Below are 26432 nucleotides of genomic sequence, written 5' to 3'. Positions count from 1 at the left end.
ATTCTTCGACAAGACTCGCCGAGTCGAAGAACAGACTCGCCGAGTCTACGGCTATCTTCAACCTACTCGTCGGGTTGTTCATACAACTCGTCGAGTTCCAGGCCATCTTCATCCAACTTGCCGAGTTGTTCTTCCAACTCACTGAGTCCCAGCGTATCTTCAAGCAACTCGTCGAGTCCACCCATGTGACTCGCCGAGTACCGCCGGTCTGAATCCATACGGAAGCATTCCAGACCATGCAATTGATCCAAAACATTGATCTAGCCTCCTACAACCCATCCATCATGTAAAGTGGCAAACTTTACGTGAATCCAAAGAGATCTATGCATTTTGCACATTAGGGCTAAGGTTTGGGACATGATAGCTTCATCCAACACTCAACACAGGGACTTTCATGCATTCCAACTCTTCTCCATTCCAGATCTGAGGTAGCAACCTCAGATCTAACCTCTAAACTCCAACACATCCAAATATATAATCTCTAATACCCCCAAAATGATTCATCAAGGAAATAGCAGCTCAAAGACGAGATATTACCTCAAAAGAACGCCCCAACTGCAATGAAACTTGAATCCAAGCAAAGCCCCTTGCTCCAAGCCTCTCCTTCTCTAAGATCTCTTCAACAACCACCTCTCCAAGCTCCAATTTGCTCAAGAATGGGGTTTCTCCACGACTATAGGGTTTCTGGGACTCAAGGGTGATAAAGAGGCTGGGAAGGAAACATAATGTTCTTTATATATGGCTCAACCCCGAGAATTAGGGTTTTCTCCACTCAGCGCCTACTCGCCGAGTACACCTCATTGACTCGTCGAGTCGGCTACTTAACACGCGACCAAATCGCGACTCTACTCACCGAGTCCATCCATGGACTCGCCGAGTCACTCTTTCCCAATTTACTCTTTTAGCCCTTCAACTCTACTCTTGATATTTCGGGATGTTACAATTCTCCCCCACTTAAATTAGGCTTCGTCCTCGAAGCCTACAGCAATTCAATCCCAAAGATACTCCCACAACGCGCCACCTGGCCTTAACTGAGCCAAGTCCTTCAAGGCATACCCATCGAAACTCAAATACACTTCTCTTTCCTTACGGTGTCTTGACCACCGTCTCGAGCTGGGCACCGGCTGTACCCTCTGATAATCACACTCAACAACCGAGAATTACCCATGAAACATCACTACCCCAAATCTTAACAATCACTCGACCCATAAGGGCTAGAAAGCCATGAACCATCGGATCCCCGATCCGAATTCCACTCTATCCATTCCGTGACGACGGAAAGACCCATTCTCAATCTCAGAGAAACTCCCACGAGTTCTCCTCTTGCAATCACATACACATGCTGAACTTTCTCCATCACCCTCAGGTTGGGAAAACCTGATACACTGATGATATCCTCCAACATCCCCCATAATGAACCACTAATACATATCCAAAACCCTGATCAGAATCACACTAAGAGCCCAAGACTCTCTCCCTGCATCCCTTCCGAGTCTCTTGGCTCTACATCTGCGGAATTCCTCTGCAACCTCAGCAGACATGCCAAACCGGTTGAGCTTCTATTCCACTGCCGCAAACACGCTGCTCAAAAACCATACTCGAATTACTCTAATCATAACTCTGCTCTACCGCTTTCACTTCCGTGAACTTGCACTCCTTCTCGGAGTTATACACCTCTCTCACTTCCTTTTCCAAGGAATCCACTTAGCCATATTGTCACTCCGACAAGTTCCACGGTGCTTGCCCAACGCTACACCACCCTTCTATAGCGTATCCGCTATCTATCCTACACACATACTCTGACTCTCATCGCAGGGACTCTCAAGCCCATGCACTATCTCAACTAATCAAGATCACTACCCGGGCCAGACCTCCTAATGCAATCACACTGCAATATACACAATCCATATCCTCGAATCGATCCAACACTACCTACAGAGTCTTCAGCCTAACTGGACCACTCTCCGAATCTTCAGCCAATCTGGATCGCTCTCAGTGCCTCCAGTCTGGCTGGACCGCACAACTAGCATTCCTTGTCCGAGTCATCTTTCCGGGAAATCCTCCTATGCATACTGTTCTAGCCCCCTAGGGGTTCCGAACTCTATCTCCATCACACACAATCGATCCCGGCCTGATCTCAGGCCCTCCACAATCAAATGCCCTAGGTCTGTATCCCGCCCCGCATGCCCGACACTTGCTCCTATTAACCTATACTCTGGCTGCCAGATCACTGCTGAATTCCAGACAGCTCAACAATTTCACATACTCAACGATCCTCCGGAGAATTTTCCAATTCTCCCCCACTTAGGGCACTAACAATCAACCACCGGTCGCCATCACCGACCTCCCAGAACAACTCTGCACAAAACCAACACTCACACGCAGACTGCTTCCCACAAGCATAAACAACCCTTAAAAAAACACATTTCCACACTGATCAATCCGTTCAAAAGGAACCCGATCTCCAATTATCCACTCCACAGACTGCAGATGCTACCCGACATTCAAACCAATGCCGCATCTCCACTAATAACCCTCACGAATGATAACCAACGATAGCATGAAACACCAACTATAACCATACCAACCTTCAAGGAACAACAGATACCAAAACGAAAATCCGAAACACTAATCTAATGAGACTAGCAGATAAACGATACTCCATAATAATCACAAGATAACAAGATAGAAACATACCCGCAGCTGCATCCGGCACTGCTCTGACCTCCTCTGCCGCAAGCTAATAAGCACGACCCTGAGCCCTTGGGGGCTCCGCTCCACCCTGACCTCCACCTGTAATCCTCAAAGTGGCCGATGCTGGAGCCTGCACCGGTCCTGCGGAAAGCTGTGGACAGATGACCCTCAAATGTCCAACCTGACGACAATGATAACAAATCCTCAAATCCCGAACCGGCGTTGACTGCCGACAATCCCTCGCATAGTGCCCCTCTTTTCCGCACTTGCGGCATGCACCACCGGACCTACAAACTCCGGTGTGACCCCTCCCACACTTCCCACAAGTGTGGCTGCTCAGATCCCCCACTCTAACATCAACGGTCTTGGACCGTTTCGGTGCCGGCTGCGACTGCTCCGGAGCCTGCCTCAGCTCACGCAACTGCAACTCAATCTCTAACTCACGCCGCCTGGCGGCCTCCTGCAACTCCAACAAGGTCTCGCACCTCTGCACAGACACAAACTGTCTAATATCCCCCTTGAGCATACTCAGATATCGGGACATCTGAGCCTGCTCCAAAGCGAACTCAGGGCAAAACATCGCCCTCTCAGTGAACATCCTGGTGATCTCAGTCACCGACTCTGAATCCTGCTTCAGTTCCAGGAACTCCTGAGCCAATCTCTCCCTCTCAACTTGCGGAACATAGCGAGTGCTGAACATCTCTCTGAACTGATCCCATGAAACCGCAGCCCTCTGCTCATCCGAATATGACCCCGCGGTCAATCTCCGCCAATTCTTCGCCCCGAGCCTCAACAGGTTCAGAGCACACCTCACCCTCTGATCAGCAGGGCATGAACACGTGAAGAAACACCCCTCCACGTTCGATAACCACCTCATAGCAACAATCGGGTCCTAAACTCCATCGAAGGTGGGAGGCTCCGTATTATCGAAGTCCCAATACTGAAAATCCCTACCAGCTCCTCCCCCTGCCGCTGCTACAGCCACTGTAGCCGCTGCGGCAGCCGTCTCCGCGAGAGCCGCATAGCGCTCATCAAAATACTCCATCATGGTGGTCTTGATCGACCCAAACAGTTCCGACAACTCAGCCCGGAACAATGCAGCAATCTCATCATGCAGGATCTCGCGAATCCTCGCATCTAACTCGCACGAGCTCATCTGACCAATAACCTCGGGCGGTACCGATCTGCCTGGAACTATCTCTCCTGCTTCCGATCCTGACCCGGATCCACTCCCAGCATGTCTCGAAATCTCCATACTGAAATAAACCACGAAACCACAGACACTTCCCACCAACCCGGGAACCAACTCTAAACCCAACCCTAGAGATTATGGCTTCCCTGATACGCATATGGGTCTTGTGCTTTCAGTAGTACGGGCCCATACTACCTTCCACACCTACCCATATTTGTATGAAGTACTACCACAACACCCTAGAGAAACATGCATAACAACGCTCAACCCTCACCACTAGAGGAACACTGAAAATCTCCCATAAGGAACCCTAGGCTACAGGCATCACAAATCAGGCAACATTGTCATGAAATCCTGAACATCCCTAGCCTATCACTAGCATGTTGTTCTATCAAAGCTCAAAAACAAATAACATGCATGGTATTTTGGGGTTACTTACTGGCTCCGGCTGATCGTACCTCTGCGTCCTCCCTTACTCATTTTGAAAACCATTTTAAATACTCTTTTGAAAACTCTCCTCGATTTGAGACTGGAGTCACACGAATGTTCCTCCAATTCACTCAAACCAAGGCTCTGATACCAACTTGTAACGACCGAAAAATACAGCTAATTTTAAATTTTTCAAAAACAGCTCGATTCCATTAAATCTTTACAAAAGGTTTGCAATAAAAAAAATTTAACGTATTCCTAGAATCACATTACTACAAAATTCATGAGGAGCGGTACGATCAAGCCTTCGCCTTGCCACGGTCCCCTGAATAACCTGAAAAACATAAAACCACAACTATAACCCCGAAAGCTTAGTGAGATATCCCCAAAAATACCAACCACATATACGCCCTTCCAGGCCACGACCTTCCGGTCCAAAACATATTACCTTCCGGCCCATAACATATTGCCTTCCGGCCCATAACATATCGCCTTCCGGCCCATAACATATTGCCATCCGGCCCATAACATATTGCCTTCCGGCCCATAACATAAAATGCATACATAACATAATAGATCATAGAACAGCCATGCATATCGGGTCAAACCCCAGTCCAACAACCCTGCGTACATAACATTCAATCATATAACGATTCACAGTCAACAAATCGATCAAACAGATCACATAACATATCATCACCCTAACCAGGATACCGAACTAACCGATTACGAACATAACATCACCCTATGTTTCAGCCAAAATACTACTTATGCACATACGCCTTTCCAGGCCATGACCTTTCGGTCCACATAATATAGAATGCCTTCCGGCCCATATCATAATGCCTTCCGGCCCATATCATCATGCTTTCCGGCCCATATCAAGCAATACCATAACAGACAACTATCCGGATTTCCATCCAATAAAGGGTCGGCCTTGGTGCCATAGACCCTGTCGATATAGTGAGAATAACTCACCTCGAAACTGCCGGCCGAAAGGATAAGATCCCGCTGCTCCAAGCTCCGACACGGACTCCTCCACTGAACACCAACACACTCCACTCAATAAATACCCTTAATTACCAAAATACCCATGAAAGACAACTGGTCAACCTTTGGACAAGGTCAAAGTCATCCCTTAACTGACTCTACTCGCCGAGTCAACCCGATGACTTGCTGAGTCCCCATACTCAGAACTTCCCTCAATCCGCGACCTAACTCGCCGAGTCACCCCGAGACTCGTCGAGTCCAACAACTCTGAGTCCACTCGCCCACAACTCACCGAGTCACCCCTTGACTCGCCGATTCTCGACTCAACCAGAAATATTGGGATTCTTCGACAAGACTCGCCGAGTCGAAGAACAGACTCGCCGAGTCTACGGCTATCTTCAACCTACTCGTCGGGTTGTTCATACAACTCGTCGAGTTCCAGGCCATCTTCATCCAACTTGCCGAGTTGTTCTTCCAACTCACCGAGTCACAGCGTATCTTCAAGCAACTCGTCGAGTCCACCCATGTGACTCGCCGAGTACCGCCGGTCTGAATCCATACGGAAGCATTCCAGACCATGCAATTGATCCAAAACATAGATCTAGCCTCCTACAACCCATCCATCACGTAAAGTGGCAAACTTTACATGAATCCAAAGATATCTATGCATTTTGCACATTAGGGCTAAGGTTTGGGACATGATAGCTTCATCCAACACTCAACACAGGGACTTTCATGCATTCCAACTCTTCTCCATTCCAGATCTAAGGTAGCAACCTCAGATCTAACCTCTAAACTCCAACACATCCAAATATATAATCTCTAATACCCCCAAAATGATTCATCAAGGAAATAGCAGCTCAAAGACGAGATATTACCTCAAAAGAACGCCCCAACTGCAATGAAACTTGAATCCAAGCAAAGCCCCTTGCTCCAAGCCTCTCCTTCTCTAAGATCTCTTCAACAACCACCTCTCCAAGCTCCAATTTGCTCAACAATGGGGTTTCTCCACGACTATAGGGTTTCTGGGACTCAAGGGTGATAAAGAGGCTGGGAAGGAAACATAATGTTCTTTATATATGGCTCAACCCCGAGAATTAGGGTTTTCTCCACTCAGCGCCTACTCGCCGAGTCCACGTCATTGACTCGCCGAGTCGGCTACTTAAGACGCGACCAAATCGCGACTCTACTCGCCGAGTCCATCCATGGACTCGCCGAGTCACTCTTTCCCAATTTACTCTTTTAGCCCTTCAACTCTACTCTTGATATTTCGGGATGTTACACTATTCCAAGACCAGGGAATAACATGAGCAGCATTTAAGAGAGGTACTGGAGACCTTGAGGATGGAGAAGCTATATGCGACGTTCTCCAAGTGTGACTTTTGGTTGCGGGAAGTACAGTTTTTGGGTCATGTCATTAATCAAGAGGGTATTTCGGTTGATTCAGCGAAGGTGGAGGCTGTGATGCAATGGGAAGTACCGAGGAATGCCTCGGAGATTCGTAGCTTCTTGGGCTTAGCAGGTTATTATCGGAGATTTATCCAAGATTTCTCCAAGATTGCGGTGCCATTGACCCGTTTGACCAAGAAGAATGTGGCTTTTCGATGGGGTGAGGATCAGCAGAGGGCTTTTGAGACCCTGAGGCAGAAGTTATGTGAGGCTCCGATCCTAGTATTGCCCGAGGGATTGGACGATTTTGTGGTATACTGTGATGCATCAATTCCAGGATTGGGTGCGGTACTGATGCAGAGGGGACGTGTGATCGCATATGCCTCGAGGCAGTTGAAGCCTCACGAGGCAAATTACCCCACGCATGACCTGGAGTTGGGGGCAGTGGTGTTTGCCCTCAAGATTTGGAGGCACTATTTATATGGGGTGAAATTCGTTGTGTATACCGATCACAAGAGTCTGAAGTATTTGATGGACCAACAGAACCTGAATATGCGTCAGAGGAGATGGTTGGACGTGCTAAAGGACTATGACTGCGAGATCCTATACCATCCAGTGAAGGCCAATGTGGTGGCCGATGGTTTGAGTCGCAAAGCCACGGGATCACCGATCAGGGGTATTTGTATGAGGGTGACGGTAAGCCCACCCTTGATAGACATGATTCTAGAGGCTCAGGTCGAGGGGGTGAAGAAGGAGAACTGGAAATTGGAAAGAATTCGAGGGCAATATACTTTGTTTGTTAAGGATAGTCGTGGCTTGTTGACGCAGTGTAGCCGAGTATGGGTGCCGATGTCAGGTGGAGTGAGGCAGAGATTGTTAGAGGAGGCGCATAAGTCCAAATTTTCTATACTACCCAGGTGCAACAAAAATTTATAGGGATTTGAGGATGAGCTATTGGTGGCCCTGCATGAAGCGGGAGATCGTCGGGTATGTGGAGCGATGCTTGACCTGCAGGAAGGTCAAGGCTGAGCACTAGCGGCCTCATGGTAAAGTTCAGCCACTACCCATTCCCATGTGGAAGTGGGAAGAGATCACTATGAACTTCATCACGAAGCTACCGCGGACAGCGAGGGGAGTAGATGCCATATGGGTGATCGTGGATAGACTGATGAAGAGTGATCACTTCATTCCGATCGCCGAGAGTATATCTGCAGAGAAGTTGGCGGAAATTTATGTTCGAGAGGTGGTGGCTAGGCATGGAGTGCCGGTATCAGTGGTCTCAGATAGGGATGTTCGGTTTACATCCAGGGTTTGGAAGAAGTTCCATGAGGAACTGGGTACCCAGCTGCATTTTAGTACGGCATATCACCCCCAGACCGACGGACAAAGTGAGAGGACGATCCAGACACTGGAGGATATGCTGCGGGCATGTGTGCTGGATTTCGGAGGGAGTTGGGATATGTAGCTCCCACTGGCGGAGTTTTCGTACAATAACAGTTACCATGCCAGTATTGACCAAGCACCATTTGAGATGTTATATGGATGGAGATGTAGGACCCCAGTATGCTGGGATGAGGTTGGGCATCGGGTTCTGAGGAGCACGGAGGTGGTACTCGAGACCACCGGACTGATTCAGCAGGGACGCGACAGATTGCGAGTCATGCAGAGTCGTCAGAAAAGTTATGCGGACCGGCGACGATCAGACCTCGAATTTCAGGAAGGAGACTTTGTCTTACTAAAGGTGTCACCTTGGAAAGGGATTATCTGGTTCTGCAAGAGGGGCAAATTGGGGCCTCGGTTTATAGGTCCGTTCAAGATCATAGCCCGGGTGGGCAAGGTGGCATATCGTTTAGAGGTCCCAGAGGAGCTTAGTCGGATTCACAACACCTTCCATGTGTCTCAGCTCCTGAAGTGTGTTGCCGATGAGTCCTCAGTCATATCCTTGGACGACATTCAGTTGGATGGGAGCCTGAATTATGTCGAGAGACCAGTTGCGATCCTAGACAAGAAGACGAAGAAGCTCCATAATAAAGAAGTGAAGTTGGTAAAGGTGCAATGGCGGCACCGAAAGGGTTCCGAATGGACCTAGGAACCGGAAGGTAAGATGCGAGGTTTCTATCCGGAGTTGTTTGGACCAGCAGGCTTCGAGGACGAAGCCTAATTCAAGTAGGGGAGAGTTGTAACACCCTGATCCTCAGGTAATAATAATGATATTTCGGTTTGGATTTTTGAAAACCTACTCGGCGAGCTGGCCCCCTTACTCGCCGAGTAGTAGCGAGTTTGGCCGTGAAGTTTAATGATCTACTCGCCGAGTCCATTATGGTACTCGACGAGTAGATGCTGGCGGAAGAAACCCTAGATTTCAGGTCCTTGCACTCTATTTAAAGGATCATTAGCCTCCCCAAGCCCCCTTTTACAGCTCTATACCTCCCAAAAACCCTGATTCGAGTGTGAGTGTGTTTCTTGGTGATTTTAAGCTTGAAGGAGGGATTTGGTGAAGGAAGCACTTGAGGAACAAGCTAGAGGAAGCAAAGGGCTCGTGGGGATTCAAGATCTACTCCTGTGGGGCACTTTCTGAAGGTATTAAGTTGTTCCTTGGCTCATTTCCACCCAAAACCCTCTTGTGCATGGATTCTAAGAAAGGGGTTTTTGTGTTTAAGCCAAGATCTGAAGTTGTAACTTCAGATCTGGACTCATTTTTTGTCTTGATATGCATAAAGTTATCAGTTGAGCTTAGAATGTGCCTCCCCACAAGTGTATGACCTCATTCCAAGCTTAGATTTGCTATTTTAGGGTCTTAAAGCCTTGCATGCACATAAAGTTTGCAACTTTATATGGAAAGCATGCCTCAGGAGTCTACATATGTAGTTTGGAAGCTGTGCATGGCTCAATAAGGGTCTGTATGGCTTGAGATCTGATAGGACTCGGCGAGTCACAGGGGGAGACTCGGCGAGTCATATGAAGGCAGGCATGGACTCGACGAGTTGGATGAGCAACTCGGCGAGCCCGATGAATATTACTCTGGACTCGACGAGTTGGATGAACAACTCGGCGAGCCGGATGAAGATTTCCTAGCACTCGACGAGTTGAAGGAACAACCCGGCGAGTCGAGTAAGATTTCCCCAATGGTTGCATGTTCGTAGACGTGTCGAGTGGCAAGCAAGGAAACTCGACAAACGACCTTAGATTGTCGATCATTATGGTAATGTTGGTAAGTTTATAGAATTGTTGCTACATCACAACCATTCTTGGGCATATGCTAATCACTCCTCGGACCAGCATAGTTGATCAGGCTATGCCACTCCCAAGACTGACTATACATCCCCAAGCTTAATTGTGATATTCAACAATCGTAATACTTTTGTTCTTGTCGTTGTGACACCAATTTTAGTATGAATGCAGGCACGTATACTTACTTAAATATTTTATTATTTAGAAGTATAAACTCTAAGTCAGAGTGTTTTTAATCCCATTGTATTTATAGTTAGTATATCTTTTATGGGTTGATATACTCAATTGACTATAAACAATGCTCTGATACCAATCTGTCACACCCCAAAACCGAGAACGGCGGAAACGTTTTGGGGCGGAGGACGTCATGTATGTATCACAATAATGTGAAGTAGTAAACAAGCAACAACATCGTCCATTGCATTAATAGTAATAGTTTAATACATGTGTGTTCTTTCATAGTAATATGACATTACAACAAGTAATCAAAATAAAAGACGAGTCTTGACTGCTCCGTCTTCGCAAAACCTGGTCATCGTACCTGTCTACTGGTGACCTGAGAATACAAGTTATTTTGAAAGTGTAGGTCAGCATTTAAGCTGGTGAGTTCATAAGTATTTAATGTCATTGTTCGTATAAGTTTGATGATAACATTTGAAATCGTTCAATGTAATTGTTTGTATATGTTTTGAAAACTCTTAGAAAATCCCATATTTTCTACTAGTATAAAAAGTAGTCTTCTACCAAGACCTGAATGTTTTGAAAGTAGTCTTCTACCAAGACTTGTATGTTTTGTTGTAACAAAGATGGTTTTCCCATTTATGACTACTATTAACAATATATAGTCTACCTCATGATTTACATGAATGTATCACAAAATAAAAGTAATAGGGAAAATATAGCCATATAAGTATTATCCTTTTGTATTAGGATAAACACAACATCGCGACTGCCGAAACGTATTCACCTTGAATATCCGTAAATGTTCATTTTCCTCTGTAGCTAACAGCAGGTTGAAGGAATGGTTAGTCCCATAAATGTATCCCTAGTATAAGTATTAACCGTAGGAATCAGTAGATTTTCATTACCTCTGTTGCTAACAGGTGGGTTCCGGAATGGTTAGTCCCGTAAGTATACATGTAATTGTATCAACCGTAGACATCCGTAGACTTCCATTTACCTCTGTTGCTAACAGACGGGTTTAGGAATGGTTAGTCCCTTATAGTTTCTTATCATATAGTATCTATGTAAAAGTATCCCTATAAGTGTATCCATATAAGAGGAATCTCTGTAAGAGTCTTCATATAAGTGTATCTATGTAAGAGGAATCTCTGTACGAGTATCCATATAAGTGTATCCATGTAAGAGGAATCTCTGTAAGAGTATCCCTTCATATAGCATGTAGTTTAGACTCATGAATGAACTGAATCTGGTGTAATTTCTTGTAATAGGTATAATGTTTTGTATCCCCTAAACTATTCCTATAATAGTTTACTAGAATGTAATTGATGAGTGTCCAAGTAGGTTTATACACCCTTGCTACCCAAGAGTGTCGGAGCTAAATTAACTGATGGAACATTTATGACTATATATGTACACATGATATATAACTAATATTTAAACGACCTTCGGACGGGTACCCGATATCCCACCAGACCACATCCAAATCAAGGAAAAGGGAACAAGGTGGATAGCCTTCCTAAGTCTTTTAAACATTTCTTATATAACTATACATATAGAGGCATGCAATTTATAATATAAAAGCATAAAAGAAGTTTTGTAAGACCTTTGAAAAGTTTAATAAATAAGAATTTATAACTTGATGTCAGTTTATAAATCAAATCAAAAACCGTTTGACAAGACAATTTAAGTGTGATAAAACCTTTGTTTGAAGCACAACTATAACAGATTCAAAAAGGAAACCTACAGTTTGTAAGACAGTTTCTAAAAGTGTTTTAACATGTAAAACGTTTATGAAAACTAATTGAAGTACATATGAAAATGTTCGTTTGTTCTTGTATATGAATGTATCTCCTTGAAATAGTATTTCTAGTATGAAAAAGTTCGTGATGTTGTCGTAAAACTATACCTATTATAGTTTTCTAAAAGTGTGTCTCATTTGTATAGTAATCCCTAGTGAAATGCTCACTTGTTATGAAAAGTATAATTTTTGTAGTGCCTAAGATGGACACATATACATACAGTGTAAGCAGAGTGTTTGATTTATACATATATAACAACATTTTTCATTTCAAAATATATGATATTATCAGGATATATTTTGCATACGGAAGTTTCCCTATAATAGTTATAAATCACTTATGATTCCGTTGATAAAAAGCGTATAATGAAACTTTATATAACACAAGATAATAATCGTGTGTTTTACTTGTATTCCCCCATTAAAAGCATATAGAAGCATTTATAAAACATTTAAAAGTGTGGATTATAGGGGTATGAACTCACTTGATAGATTGAAGAAAGCGAGACGAAAACCGAGCAGAACTTCTACTCAAGCAAGCGGATTTCTCGGGATTCTCGGGAATCTCAGGAGCGTAAAACTTCCTTCCCAACTTGGATATGAAAACCGGGACTTTGGGATGGCTCCGAGAGTTGAAACGCAGAGCTGCGGCGCGAGAAAGGAAGGAAACAAGCAAAGATGGCCGGCACCCTCACATCCCTTTTATAGGGGCTGAAAGCCTCGCGTACGCAGGGCGTACTAACGAGGGTACGCTGGGCGTACGCAACGTCATGTGTCACAACTGGAAATTTTTGTGCCTTGTAACTACAACACTTAAGCCAAATTATGAATCAAAGACATGATATCATGTATGATGCATACTCTATAACAACATAATTTCAATCAAACACCTCATACAAGCTTTTCAAGTAGTCAATAAGCAATTGGAAACCCTAGAAGTTCTTGTTTAAGTCCATTTTGGACTAGGACTTCCCTATTGGGCCCAATGGACCAATAAGCTTCCAATTTGACCATCTTGGGCTTAGAACTCTTAAATGGGCTCTAATTGGACCCACTTTAATTCATTTTAACATTTTGGGCCATATTGGGCCTAGAATGAAATAAAACACCTTAATGGACCTCATTCGGCCATAACTAACCTAATTAGCCCTATTGGGCCATAAGAATCATATTTATATTTATTTGGGCCGTGAATTACTCTAAAAGGGCCAATGGGGCGGAAACCTTTAACTTGGGCTCCATATTATGGACTAAAACATAAAAGGACCAAATCTCCATCTTTCTTCTCTATCTCTCGGCCCAAACTACAAACCCAATAAGAAGGGTTGACTTTGCTTTCCACCTCATTTTTATATGGATGATATATAAGCTTTTGCACTTCAAACATCCATGCAATCTCATCTTTCCATGCAAGCACTTCTCTTCTTCTCCCTCTCTCTCTTTCTCTCGGCCGAATCCAAGCACACATACACACAACTCACTCGTAATTCTCTCAAGAAACTCTCTAATTCCCTCTCCATATTTTCGAGATCTAAGTGGTGTTCAAGGGGATTCTTACATAAAAATCATCATCTAAGGTAAGATGTTGCTTAGATCCATAAGCTAGCTATTTCATTCCATTCAAGAATCATCTCTTAATTCATTCAAACTTATGATTTAGCACCTTAGAAGCATCCCAGTTCGAGATCTTCCAAGGAAGGTTGCTAGGGCCGAATTTTTCTCATTTTTCCTTCTAAAAACCGAAACCACACCCAAGGTGAGCTTCATACCCCCTTTCTTTCGGTTTTTATGAGTTTTTATGGGGGAGAATACAAGCAAATGTGTAGATCTATGAGTAAATGTATGCTATGTGTGATTTGATGCATGTTTGTGTGTAATATTTTGTGTTGTGATGAATATGTTATCCAAAAAGTATCTAAAAACCGAGATCTATAACATGAGGAATGAAATAAACATAACTTAAACCATTTTACACTAATCAAGTCATGAAAAATAGTTCATTTGGTTAGGATGAACATATTACGACATAAAACCCATTTTTGGGCTTAAACTGTCAAAAATACAAAACTAAGGGCCCAAAATGACAAATTATAATTTCTGGAGGTTAAAAAGGGTCCAAAAAGTTTCTAAAACATTTTTTCTGAATATTAACATTTTTGAGGGGCTTAAAATGTAAATTTTGAACTTAATGGGCTAAAATGGGCTTTTTGGCCCAATAAGCTTCAATTTGCGAGATTTTTAAGTTTGAGGGGCTAGAAATGCAACTTTCTGTAAAACAGGGGCTTTCAAGTGTATTAAAACCATTTCAAAGGTCAAAAATGCTTTTCAAAGTAAAAAAGGATCAAAAATGCAAAAAATTTCCATTTTGGGCCAAAACTGTAAAAGTTGCGAAAATGGGGGTTCCAACCGAGAAAACTTCTTTTTGGAAGGACTTAATCTGTTTACAAAGTAAATTTGGGCTGGAAATGTCTTTTCAGTAAGTTATGATACTAAAGTGTCAAGAAAAATGGTTCAAGGACTAAAATGGTAATTCTTTTATATAAAGGACTAAAAGTGCAAATTTCATCCAAGAAGGGTTGTGAAAAGGTAAAATCTTACTTTAAACAAATAAATCCCTTAATACAAAATACGAGATCCACGACTACCGGCGAAACGTAATATCAAATACACTTTCAACACCAATATCGTTACCAAATGAATTGATTCGGTCTCGAATCAATAACAAAATAAAAATCAATAAACAATAGTACTTCAATAAACACGCGAAATCTACGAGGAGTCAATATTCAATCTTTGGGCTTGAAAGTTTCAAATTGTGCATGTTGGGCCTTGCTAGCCCAATAACATGATCTTTAGGCCCGAAGGGAACGCGCTTACATGTTAATGGGCCTTCTATGACCTAATTCCATGTAAAAGGACTTTCAATAGCTCTAATGTGCTGTTGGGCCCCAAGGGCCCATTGGTACTGCTAGCGAAGTCGAGAAGTCAAATGCGAGTCGGGCCTAGTGCTTTTCGCATTCCCGATAGCCTTGAACAATCTATGGAAATAAAGAGGGCTTCGTACCCTCCTTTCTCCTCGGTTGTGGGGCTATGAAAAATTGAGTAGACAGATTCATGGCGTAAATCAAGAGAAGTCAGGGTGGTTGGATTAAGTGAGTAATACGGACGATGCCTAAAGGATCGTTTGTAACTGGTAGTTATAAACTAGTCATTTTCATTAATGCATGATTATAACAACTCACAACCCATAATTAATCCAATGTCACCTGGGTAATCAAAGACAATCGTCGTATTGGTATAACAATAAATAAGAAATGTAATTTTATGTATGGGGAAAACATCGGGTTTTCCTGCGGAGTTCAACACTTTTACCTATGTGATGTATACAAAGTTCAACAATTACTCATGTTTTCAAAATCGACAAGCATATTTACAGATCTTCACACTTTTTATAAACAATACTCTTTTCAGAAAATATCGGATTTTCTGGGTTTTCAAACTTCACAAAAATCATTTTCCATAACATTACTTATGAACTCACCAACATTTCATATGTTTACCCTTTTCCAAATAACTTGTATTCTCAGGTAACAGGTAAACTGAAGAATATGTATCAAGTATTATCACGGTGTTTTGCTTAGATTAATGATCCATCGGATTATGTTTTGGAATTGTAATGTTTAAAACAATGTATCGAATGTAAACAATATCAGTTGTAATATTTCAATGCATGGTGATGAATGATGTTATGATTCATGTATAATCATTGTGATGGTATTCAATTAAGTCACAATAACCCTCGGACGTTTCCGCCGTCTGGTTCGGGGGTATGACATCATGGCTTACCGCATCCTCGAACAAAGCATTGAAGCGACATGGACGGATTGAGGCCGAGCATCCGAGTACGCTGGGCATATGAGGGTACGCTGGGCGTAACCTGGATTGGTCCGATGAGTCCTCCTTCGGATAATACCGGATATTGAATTTAATTTATATTTTAATTATTTAGTAAACTTCAAAAATTCATATCTTTCTCATACGAACTCCGTTTTTTATGTTCTTTATATCCACGCGAAGGTGAGACCACGATCTACAACTTTCGTTTACACTCCTTCGGCTAACTTTGAATTTATTTTTAATATTATATTTTTAATAGGTCGGGACAGGAAAAGTCTGTTAAAGTTCCATAACTTCTTCATCCGACGTCTGTTTCCGTCAGACTTTTTACCATTGCGCTTCTATTGTTTGAGACCTTTGATTATCATTTAGTTTGTGTCAGCTAAAAGTCTCTCGATCTCTATTTCGAGTTTTTAGCTGTCTACTGCTATATCTGTAACTTAGAAAAATCATAACTTCCTCATACGAAGTCAGATTTGGACGTTCTTTTCATGCACGTTTATGGTTTAATGATATCTAAAACTTTCATTTAGATACCTAAGGCTAAAAATTATTGTATTGAAACCTCGCTTTTTACGTCTATCAGTGTTGCTGGTTTTGCCGAGAATCTTCGGTTGGTCATAACTTCTTCGTTATAACTCGGATTTTAGGGTTTTTTATATGTACGAAAACCTTGATACAATTCCTTCTACTTATTTAACCCAAATAAGATTTTAGGAAAGTTAAATTTTGACCTAAATTTGACTTGTGATCAATCATATTGTCTCGAAATATCGGGTTGTCACAAATCCTATCCTCTCGCAGCTTCTAGATTCCGAATTATGACATAATGACGCCTCACGTCGCGAGTGTCATAAAACGCACGTCGTGGGCTAAGAACGCGCTACATTTCTTGAGGTATGTCCTTGATTTCTTTTATCTTTCTTCTCTTATCTACAATGTGGGCTAAGAATGTGCTACATTTCTTTTGTAGATATTTCTGTGTCTTTGTACAAGAAATGATTTTGTTCTTCCCAGATTTATCACCATCGATAATCAGGGCTTCGCCGTTTGGTAAGGGTAGTCGTATGTGATGGGTTTTAGCCATAAAAACTTACCTATGTGTGCATGCAAAACCTTAATGCTTGGATCTAGGCTTTCTAATTAAACATGCTTTCAATCCAAGACTTCTAATGACTATTTAGGTATAAGAACAATGTTAAAACAGATCTAGAATCATACCTTTGAATCCCTTGTTTGATCTTGTTGTCTTGGAGCTTCTAGAGTCACAATCGTCACTCCTCTAATGGCTTACAAACACCAAATAGCAAGGAGGATGATTTGGGAGAGAGGAGAGGGGAGGAAATCGGCCAGGGGTTCTATACTTTAGATGAAGTCCGATCTCCTTATGCCATAGGGTCTATTTATACTTGTAGACTCCTTAAGGGTTACAGCTTAAACCCTAATTGGATAATCTTCTCTTAAAGCTATCCAAATCCATTCCTTAGATAACCTTGGACGATTTGAAGCTATCCCTAGCTTCTAGAATCCGTGCAATCCCTATCAATATGGATTTACAGTCTAAATTTTAACTATCAAACAATTGACAGTTTATACCCTCTTATTTAATTAATCTCTTTAAGTCACCAAATTAATTCCAATTAATTCTATGACTTATATTAATCAAATAACAATATTATTATTCTTTATATCATTCTCATCATATATTAATAATCTTTATTCTCTCTTAATAAATCATCCTATCAAGTTGCTATGGTGAAGGCAACCCAAAAGGACCATGCACAACCGGGTCAAATACTTGCCTAATATAGTTGCAGCCTTAGACACTATTCCAACAGTCTCCCACTTGGATAAGTCTAGTAACTATATGCACAAGTACAATTCGGTTTGCAATAGTAGCTCTCAAAGACGCTGTCAGACTCTGATCTAATCAATCTTGTCCTTTAGATAAGGGATCATACAGTCCTCTGTTAGATATCATGCTGACAATCCTATGGAATGGTTAGTCAAGCATTTAGGTTTCTCAATCTCTGATTTATTTGACATAGAACTTAATCGAACACATCAATTTAGTTCTGACCTGGCCCGGCACATAAGTCAAATCAAATCATCGAGCGACCGAGATATCGCTTTTACCTTCTTAGATAAAAGTTACAGATAAACTTCGACTTATATGCATTTACTTATTCATTAACCAACTATACACAACAATGCGTTTTATAACACCGAGTTACTGATGCGTTTTCGCATTATCAATGTACAATCAATTAACAAATAACAAACCATATATCTAGGTTTTAAGACTATATGATATTATCGTCTTGCGATCACCCTTTTATATCATATTCCATAAGGTGATTCTAGCAAGCGCAGGTTTGTTTCAATGCTCAAAACTAGTTCATAAGCACTCATGAACGTAACAGCAACCCTTTGCTATGTCTAACACCATTTAGACAATCTACACACCAATTCATGACAATCTTCATTCATATCTACTTCCAACATATGAACGATTGTGGATAATTTGAATAATTCGATTATTCCTAATAAACTCAATTATTCTGGAAGTCAAAACATGCAAAGTGAAACAATAGTTAAACAATTAACATAAGATAGTAACATTACTCATAAATAAAACTCCTTTATTTAATCATCTATTGTTAATTACATTTATCTATTACACGTTTTTAATACTATCTAATCTATGCTAATATCATCCTTCAGCCCAATACTCCTAGCATGCTGCAAGTGCTTAACCCTACTCAGTCCCTTCGTAAACGGATCTGCTGGGTTATCTTCTGATGATATCGTCTTCACTACGAGTTGTCCTTCTTCTACACGATGTCTAATAAAATGATATTTTCTGTCGATATGTCGTGATCTACCATGATCTCTTGGTTCCTTGGTCAAGGCAACCGCTCCTTCATTATCACAGAAAATCTCCATGGGCTCCTTTATGGCAGGTACAACTCCAAGATCACCGATGAAGTTCTTTAGCCATATTGCCTCCTTCGATGCTTCGCTCGCTGCAATGTACTCTGATTCACACGTTGAATCAGCTACGGTTTCCTGCTTGGAACTTTTCCAAGTCACTGCTCCTCCATTCAGGGTAAAGACCCAGCTCGACTGCGAACGGTAGTTGTCCCTATCGGTCTGAAAGCTGGCGTCACTATACCCTCGCACCTTCAATTCATCAATCCCTCTGAGGACTAAGAACCATTCCTTCGTCCTCCAAAGGTACTTAAGGATATTCTTCACCGCAATCCAATGGGCTCTGCCAGGATTCCCTTGATATCTGTTAACCATGCTCAAAGCAAAGGCTACGTCAGGGCGAGTACAAGTCATAGCGTACATGATTGAGCCAACTGCGAAAGCGTATGGTACTCGGCTCATTTTTGCTATCTCAGCTTCGGTACTCGGACTTTGAGTCTTACTCAACTTGGCATTACTTTGTATCGGTAATTCTCCCTTCTTCGAGTTTTCCATACTAAAACGTTTTAGTACCTTCTCCAAGTAAGTGTTCTGACTAAGTCCAATTAGTCTCTTACTTCTTTCTCTTACTATCCTTATTCCCAAAATGTAAGAAGCCTCTCCGAGGTCCTTCATAGCAAAGCACTTCCCGAGCCAGGACTTAACCTCCTTCAGAGTCGGGATGTCGTTTCCTATGAGTAATATGTCATCGACATATAGAACGAGGAAGCTTACTATACTCCCACTGGCTTTGACATACACACATGATTCATCTTCGCTTCGTACAAATCCAAACTCTTTGACTTTCTCATCGAAGCAAAGATTCCATCTGCGAGATGCTTGCTTAAGTCCATAAATGGACTTCTCAAGCTTACACACTCTATTCGGATGCTTCGGATCAACAAACCCCTCTGGCTGAGCCATGTAAACATCCTCAGCCAACTTTCCGTTAAGGAAAGCGGTCTTGACATCCATTTGCCAAATCTCATAATCATGAAATGCGGCAATCGCTAGCATCACTCTAATAGATTTTATCTTCGCAGCTGGTGAGAAGGTCTCGTCATAGTCAACTCCGGGAGTTTGAGTAAAGCCCTTCGCAACCAATCGCGCTTTATATGTGTGTACGTTTCCATCCACGTCGGTCTTCTTCTTGAAGATCCATTTTCACCCAACGGTCTTGCCTCCGGGCACATTATCAACCAAATTCCAAACTTGGTTATCAAACATGGATTGGATCTCGCTATCCATTGCCTCTTTCCATTTCGCAGACTCCGGGCCTGCCATGGCTTCCTTATAGCTATTAGGTTCATCAAGATTTATTGGTATACCATCACTAATATACTTGTCCCCTTCGGTAGTAATATGAAAACCATAAAACTGGGGATGAACTCTAACTCTATCGGAACGTCTAAGAGGTAAGGACTCGTCAATCGGTTCAACCGGAGTTTCCTCCTCGGGTTGAGTGCCAGCGGTAGAGGTTCCTTCATCTATCGACTCTTGAATCTCTTCAAGCTATATTTGCCTCCCACTGTCTCCTTGGCCTATGTATTCTCGCTCTCGGAAAACTCCTCTCCTCGCAACGAAGACAACATTGTCCTTCGGTCTATAGAAGAGATATCCAAAGGATTTCTGCGGGTAGCCGATGAAAATACATCGCTCACTTCGAGGTTCGAGCTTGTCGTGAGTATCTCGTCTTACGAAAGCCTCACAACCCCAAACCTTGATATGTGCCAACGAGGGAGCTTTCTCTGTCCACATCTCGTGAGGTGTTTTTGGCAACCTTTTTAGTAGGGACTCGGTTAAGGATATGGGCGGCAGTCTCTAAGGCATACCCCCAAAAGGAGATAGGTAGTAAAGCACGACTCATCATAGAGCGAACCATATCCAATAGGGTTCGATTACGCCTTTCTGCCACACCATTCAATTGAGGTGTCCTAGGAGGCGTTAATTGTGAAACTATTCCACACTCCTTGAGATAATCGTGGAAGTCAAGACTTAGGTACTCTCCTCCTCGATCGGATCGAAGCATCTTGATTTTCCTGCCCAATTGATTCTCCACTTCATTATTGAACTCTTTGAACTTTTCAAAGGTTTCTGACTTTTTCTTGATTAAATAGATATACCCATATCTACTATAATCATCGATAAAAGTCATGTAGAAACGGTTCCCATCCTTCGTGGTTGATCTATACGGTCCACATACATCGGTATGTATTAGGTCCAATAGACCCTCACCCCTTTCACACGTACTCGTGAAGGGTGATTTAGTCATCTTTCCAAGTAAACAAGACTCGCACGTATCATCTTCCCGAAGGTCGAATGACTCCAACACTCCATCCTTTTGGAGTTGGGCTATGCGTTTCTTGTTGACATGTCCAAGACGACAATGCCACAATGATGCTTTATCCATACTAGTGGAAGAATCTATGTTCAAAACATCATTTCCTAAGTTATCAACAATCATAACAGTTTCATAAATTCCATTACATGGTATAGCTTCAAAGTAAAAGACACCATTTAGATAAGCCAAAATAGAACCATTCTCATTATTGAAAGAAAATCTAAAACCTTGTCTATATAAACCATGAAATGAAATGATGTTTCTAGCCATTTCTGGCGAATAGCAACAATTGTTCAAATCTAAACATAAATTATTCCTAAGCACTAAAGAATACACTCCAATCTTGGTCACAGGCGATGATCTTCTATTTCCCATGATTAGATTGATCCTTCCTTGCTCCACATCCCTACTTCTTCTTAGTCCCTGCACATTAGAACAAATGTGGTAACCTCAACCGGTATCAAGAACCCAAGAAATAGCATGATTAGAATCATTAGATTTAATTGTGTATATACCTGCGAAAGATGGCTTGATCTTTCCTTCCTTGATAGCTTGCAGGTACTCTAGGCAGCTTCTCTTCCAATGTCCTATCTTGTGGCAGTGGTGGCACTCTGCCTCCTTCGGGTTAGGGCAGGGCTTAGCGGGATCAACTTTGGTCCCACTAGAAGAGGCACCATCTCGGGCTTTAACCTTGCGATAGTTCTTAGACGAAGCCTTCCTCTTCTTTCCCTTTCCTTAACCAATAGCCAAGACAGGAGCAGTGGGTGGATTGGGAGTTGGTGCAACAGACTTGTCTTTGAAGTTGCTCTTAGCGACCCTCAAGAGACCTTGGAGTTTGCTTAGGGTTACCTCCTCTTTGTTCATGTGGTAGGTCATCCTAAATTGATTGTACATCGGAGGCAAAGAGTGAAGCACCATGTCGATCGCCAAGTCTTCCCCAAAGTCAACATTTAACTTGCGAATGCGGTCGAAATACCTTTGCATCTTTTGCAGGTGCACGGTAAGAGATTCTCCATGACCCATCTTATCGGAAATCATGTTAGTGAAAATCTCATAACGCTCTTGTCTCGCGTTCTGGTGGTATCTCTCCAATAAGTCTTGATGCATCTCGTACGGGTACATGTCCTCGTAGGACTTTGGAATTCGGAGTTCATGGTGGCTATCATGATGCAATGTACCTTCGTTGCATCTCACTCATGAGTTTCAAAAGCGGTAATTTCAGCCGGAGTAGCGATTTCAGGGTTGATTTTCTCGAGCTTCTCATCAAGGACATACTCCTTATCCTCATAGCGAGCAATGGTGCGAATGTATCTTATCCATTCGCTAAAGTTCGTTCCATCGAAGGTGACCTTTTGGCAAAGGCTCATCAACGTGAAAGAACTAGCAGCAGCGTTGTTTGCGTTCGACATCTACAAATAGGAAGGACAAAGATAGATTAGAATCCTTAATTATCACCCAATAAGAAAAATTAGGGCTAGGATCCAACAACAACATTTACATATTAGAAAAGGGATGCCGTAATCTAACATGCAAATAAATTGAAGGTAAGTGAATGACAATTCACTAATTCTCCACCATAAAAACTAACTATAAGTCCTAAATGTATTAAGAATTCCTAGGTTCGGATGAGATTCATTGAAACTATTCAATGGCATGTTTAAATCTCGATATGCCCCTCTTGTTTGTGACTGGGGTACTGAGGATCACAAAGCGGGTATGAATTACCATGCAAATTCACATGGTGCCTTCATTGTAACGATCACCTATTCGATGTGCCGGTAAACCATACACGCTCCATCGAACTATGATAAACAATGAATCACCCTTTGCCACCTTTGCTTAGAACCAATTAGTGTGCCGGTAAACCACACACGCTCCACTAACTTCATAGCAAGGGTGCAAAGTGTAATTTCATGGGATTGCATCAATTCACTTTTCCTAAAGTAACTAAGATTGGGAAATTTTAAAAATATGTAGTTACTTTGTATTACTTATCATACTTTTAATGAGAGGATGAGGTTTCCCTATCCTACCCGTTCGGCTAACGACCCTCCACCGATCAAGCAAGCGGTGGGTGTGAGTGTACACCCATTAAGCGCCATTTTATAGGCCGCAACCTTATACCCACCTTATAGATCGGCTTCGTGAATGAGGCCTACTAACGGTAAGACTAGCATTTTAGTTATACATACATACATACATATATATATATATATATATATATATATATATATATATATATATATATATATATATATATATATATATTATTCTTGTAATATTATATTAGTATAGGGTTGTATTTTAAACCTTTTAAAATCTAGGGTTTTAAATTTAAATTGTCTAAATTAAAACTTTTAATCACAAAATATAAATTTCAAAACTTGAGGACAAGTTTTAAACATTTAAAACATGGAGGATCAAATAAAAAATAATTTCAATTAACAATTAATTTCCTAATTATCTATATTTGATTTATTCAAGATTTCTTTCAAGATAATTACCAAAATAATCAAAATAATTAATTAATTATCATATAAGGAAATTAAATACTTTATTAGTTGATAAATATCTTTAATTAGATCTAGATAATAGTCATATATATCAAAAAATCGGATTAGGGTTGATCTAATATGATTAAGGTAAGTTTCCATATGATAATCATGAAGAAATCCCGAATCTGGTCATTCCTGACGCTTGGACTCGCCGAGTGCACCAAGGGACTCGCCGAGTCAGGCCAACTCGCCGAGTCCACTATGGAACTCGCCGAGTCCGTGACTCAGAAACACAAAATTCGAATTTTGCAGTTAAGTTTCAAACAAACAAGCAACAATTTAATGAAAACCAAGCTAGGCTCTGATACCACTGATGGGTTTTAGCCATAAGAACTTTCCTATGTGTGCATGCAAAACCCTAATGCTTGAATCTAGGCTTTCTAATTAAACATGCTTTCAATCCAAGACTTCTAATGACTATTTAGGTATAAGAACAATGTTAAAACAGATCTAGAATCATACCTTTGAATCCCTTGTTTGATCTTGTTGTCTTGGAGCTTCTAGAGTCACAATTGTCACTCCTCTAATGGCTTGCAAACACCAAATAGCAAGGAGGATGATTTGGGAGAGAGGAGAGGGGAGGAAATCGGCCAGGGGTTCTATACTTTAGATGAAGTCCGATTTCCTTATGCCATAGGGTCTATTTATACTTGTAGACTCCTTAAGGGTTACAGCTTAAACCCTAATTGGATAATCTTCTCTTAAAGCTATCCAAATCCATTCCTTAGATAACCTTGGACGATTTGAAGCTATCCCTAGCTTCTAGAATCCGTGCAATCCCTATCAATATGGATTTACAGTCTAAATTTTAACTATCAAACAATTGACAGTTTATACCCTCTTATTTAATTAATCTCTTTAAGTCACCAAATTAATTCCAATTAATTCTATGACTTATATTAATCAAATAACAATATTATTATTCTTTATATCATTCTCATAATATATTAATAATCTTTATTCTCTCTTAATAAATCATCCTATCAAGTTGCTATGGTGAAGGCAACCCAAAAGGACCATGCACAACCGGGTCAAATACTTGCCTAATATAGTTGCAGCCTTAGACACTATTCCAACAGTATGGCTTTCTCATCACATAAAATTTCGGCACGGTGTGAAGATAACCAATCCGTGCCAATTATGACATCAAAACTACCGATAGGCATTGGCATGAGGTTGACGTGAGAAAGGTAGTTATTAAGAGTTAACAGACAATTTTCTTGGAATTCATATGTTTTCTCAAATTGTCCGTTAGCGATTTCTACATCGTAGATTTCTTTTAATTTGCTAGACTTATGACTTAACAATTTTCTAAATGTCGGAGTTATAAAACTTCGATCTGCTCCAAAGTCGAAGAGTATGCTAGCGTATAAATTATCTATGAGAAACGTACCAGATACAACTGAAGGGTCCTGGATAGCCTCTCCACTTCCGATCACAAACGCCCTGCCACGTCCTATGCCTTCGTGACTCCTTAACTTTGGACATTCATTCTTGATATGTCCAAGTTCTCCAGACTCATAACACTTTCTTTCTTCACCACGACCTGTTCTAGTATTTGTTTGCTGATTGACTGTTGCAGTTGTTGTGCTCCTGCAGTAACTAGCAGTGTGCCCCTTCTTTTTGCATTTCGTGCAAACAAAACAGTCACCTGGGTGATGACGGTTACAGTGGTTGCACCATGCAGACTTTGGTTGAGTAGGTACTGCTGTTGTGGCTACGTAGTTGGTTGCCCCTTCTTGTCTTTTCTCAGATGATTGTTTGGGATTCTTCTTATTAAACTTGCGCTTGTTTGTTCTAGCTTTGGGAGACTCATCCTTTGAGACCACTTCTATTCCTTGGATCTCTGTGAGGGTTAGCTGATGAGCTATCCTCTTGGTGCTGTCATAAGTTGTAGGCTTTGATGCGAGCACCATGCCTTTGAGTTGCGATGCTAAACCCCAGATATATCGCTCAATCTTTTTATATTCAAGGGTCATAAGTGTTGGACACATTAGTGCAAGGTCATTGAACCTAGCAGTATAAGCTTTTATCTCTGAACGCTTCATGGTTAGGGTCCACAATTCTTGTTCCAGCTTATGTATTTCCTCCCTAGGACAATACTCCTCTACAAGCATTATTTTTAGTTCTTCCCATTTCATGGAATTTGCAGTATCAATCCCCATTGTATTCGCATGGCTATTCCACCATGTAAGTGTTGCATTAGCGAAAGTACATGCTGCAAATCGTACATTACAATTGTCTGGACAAAAGCTTATTTGAAAGACGGACTCTGTCTTTTCTATCCACCTCGTCAAATTAACTATCCCTTCATTTCCATGAAAGATTTTTGGCCTACAATTCTTAAAATCTTTGTAGGTACATATTCTAGCGGTCCCTACATGGCCTTCATTTCTAAATCCATCTCTTGTGACATTAGATAAAGCCACAACAATTCTTTGAGCTATGATTTCTTCCAGTTTCACTGTACTCATTGAGGGGTTTATTTCTGGCGGTGGTTGTGGTTGTTTTTGTGGTGTTGATGGTCGGTTAGGGTTTAGCCGATTACTCCTTCTAGGCAGTTTGTTTCAGTTCCTATCATAAATAATAAGAATTTTTATGAGTTTTGTTGATCATTTAATATACGAGTACTAAATACTCTAGTTATTATTCATAGCGTAAAACATAATAGACAACATAATGATTACTATAACGTACGCTTCATATTATTACCAGTGGTTACATCAGTTTATTTAGGTTTATAAGAGAAAAGTTTCTATAAAC

General features: G+C 41.5%; 1 protein-coding gene across 1 annotated transcript; it reads right to left on the bottom strand.

Annotated features, from left to right (window-relative positions):
• Positions 1-24736: 24736 nt before the first annotated feature.
• Positions 24737-26143, bottom strand: LOC111903370 (uncharacterized). Its single transcript, XM_023899146.2, has one exon. The coding sequence runs from the start codon at positions 26141-26143 to the stop codon at positions 24737-24739; it is 1407 nt and encodes a 468-aa protein (XP_023754914.2).
• Between the last annotated feature and the right edge of the window lie 289 nt (positions 26144-26432).

This window comes from Lactuca sativa, chromosome 6, assembly GCF_002870075.4.
Source record: "Lactuca sativa cultivar Salinas chromosome 6, Lsat_Salinas_v11, whole genome shotgun sequence".
NCBI classification, from domain to species: Eukaryota; Viridiplantae; Streptophyta; class Magnoliopsida; order Asterales; family Asteraceae; genus Lactuca; species Lactuca sativa.
This window is presented reverse-complemented; position numbering and strand designations above follow the sequence as displayed.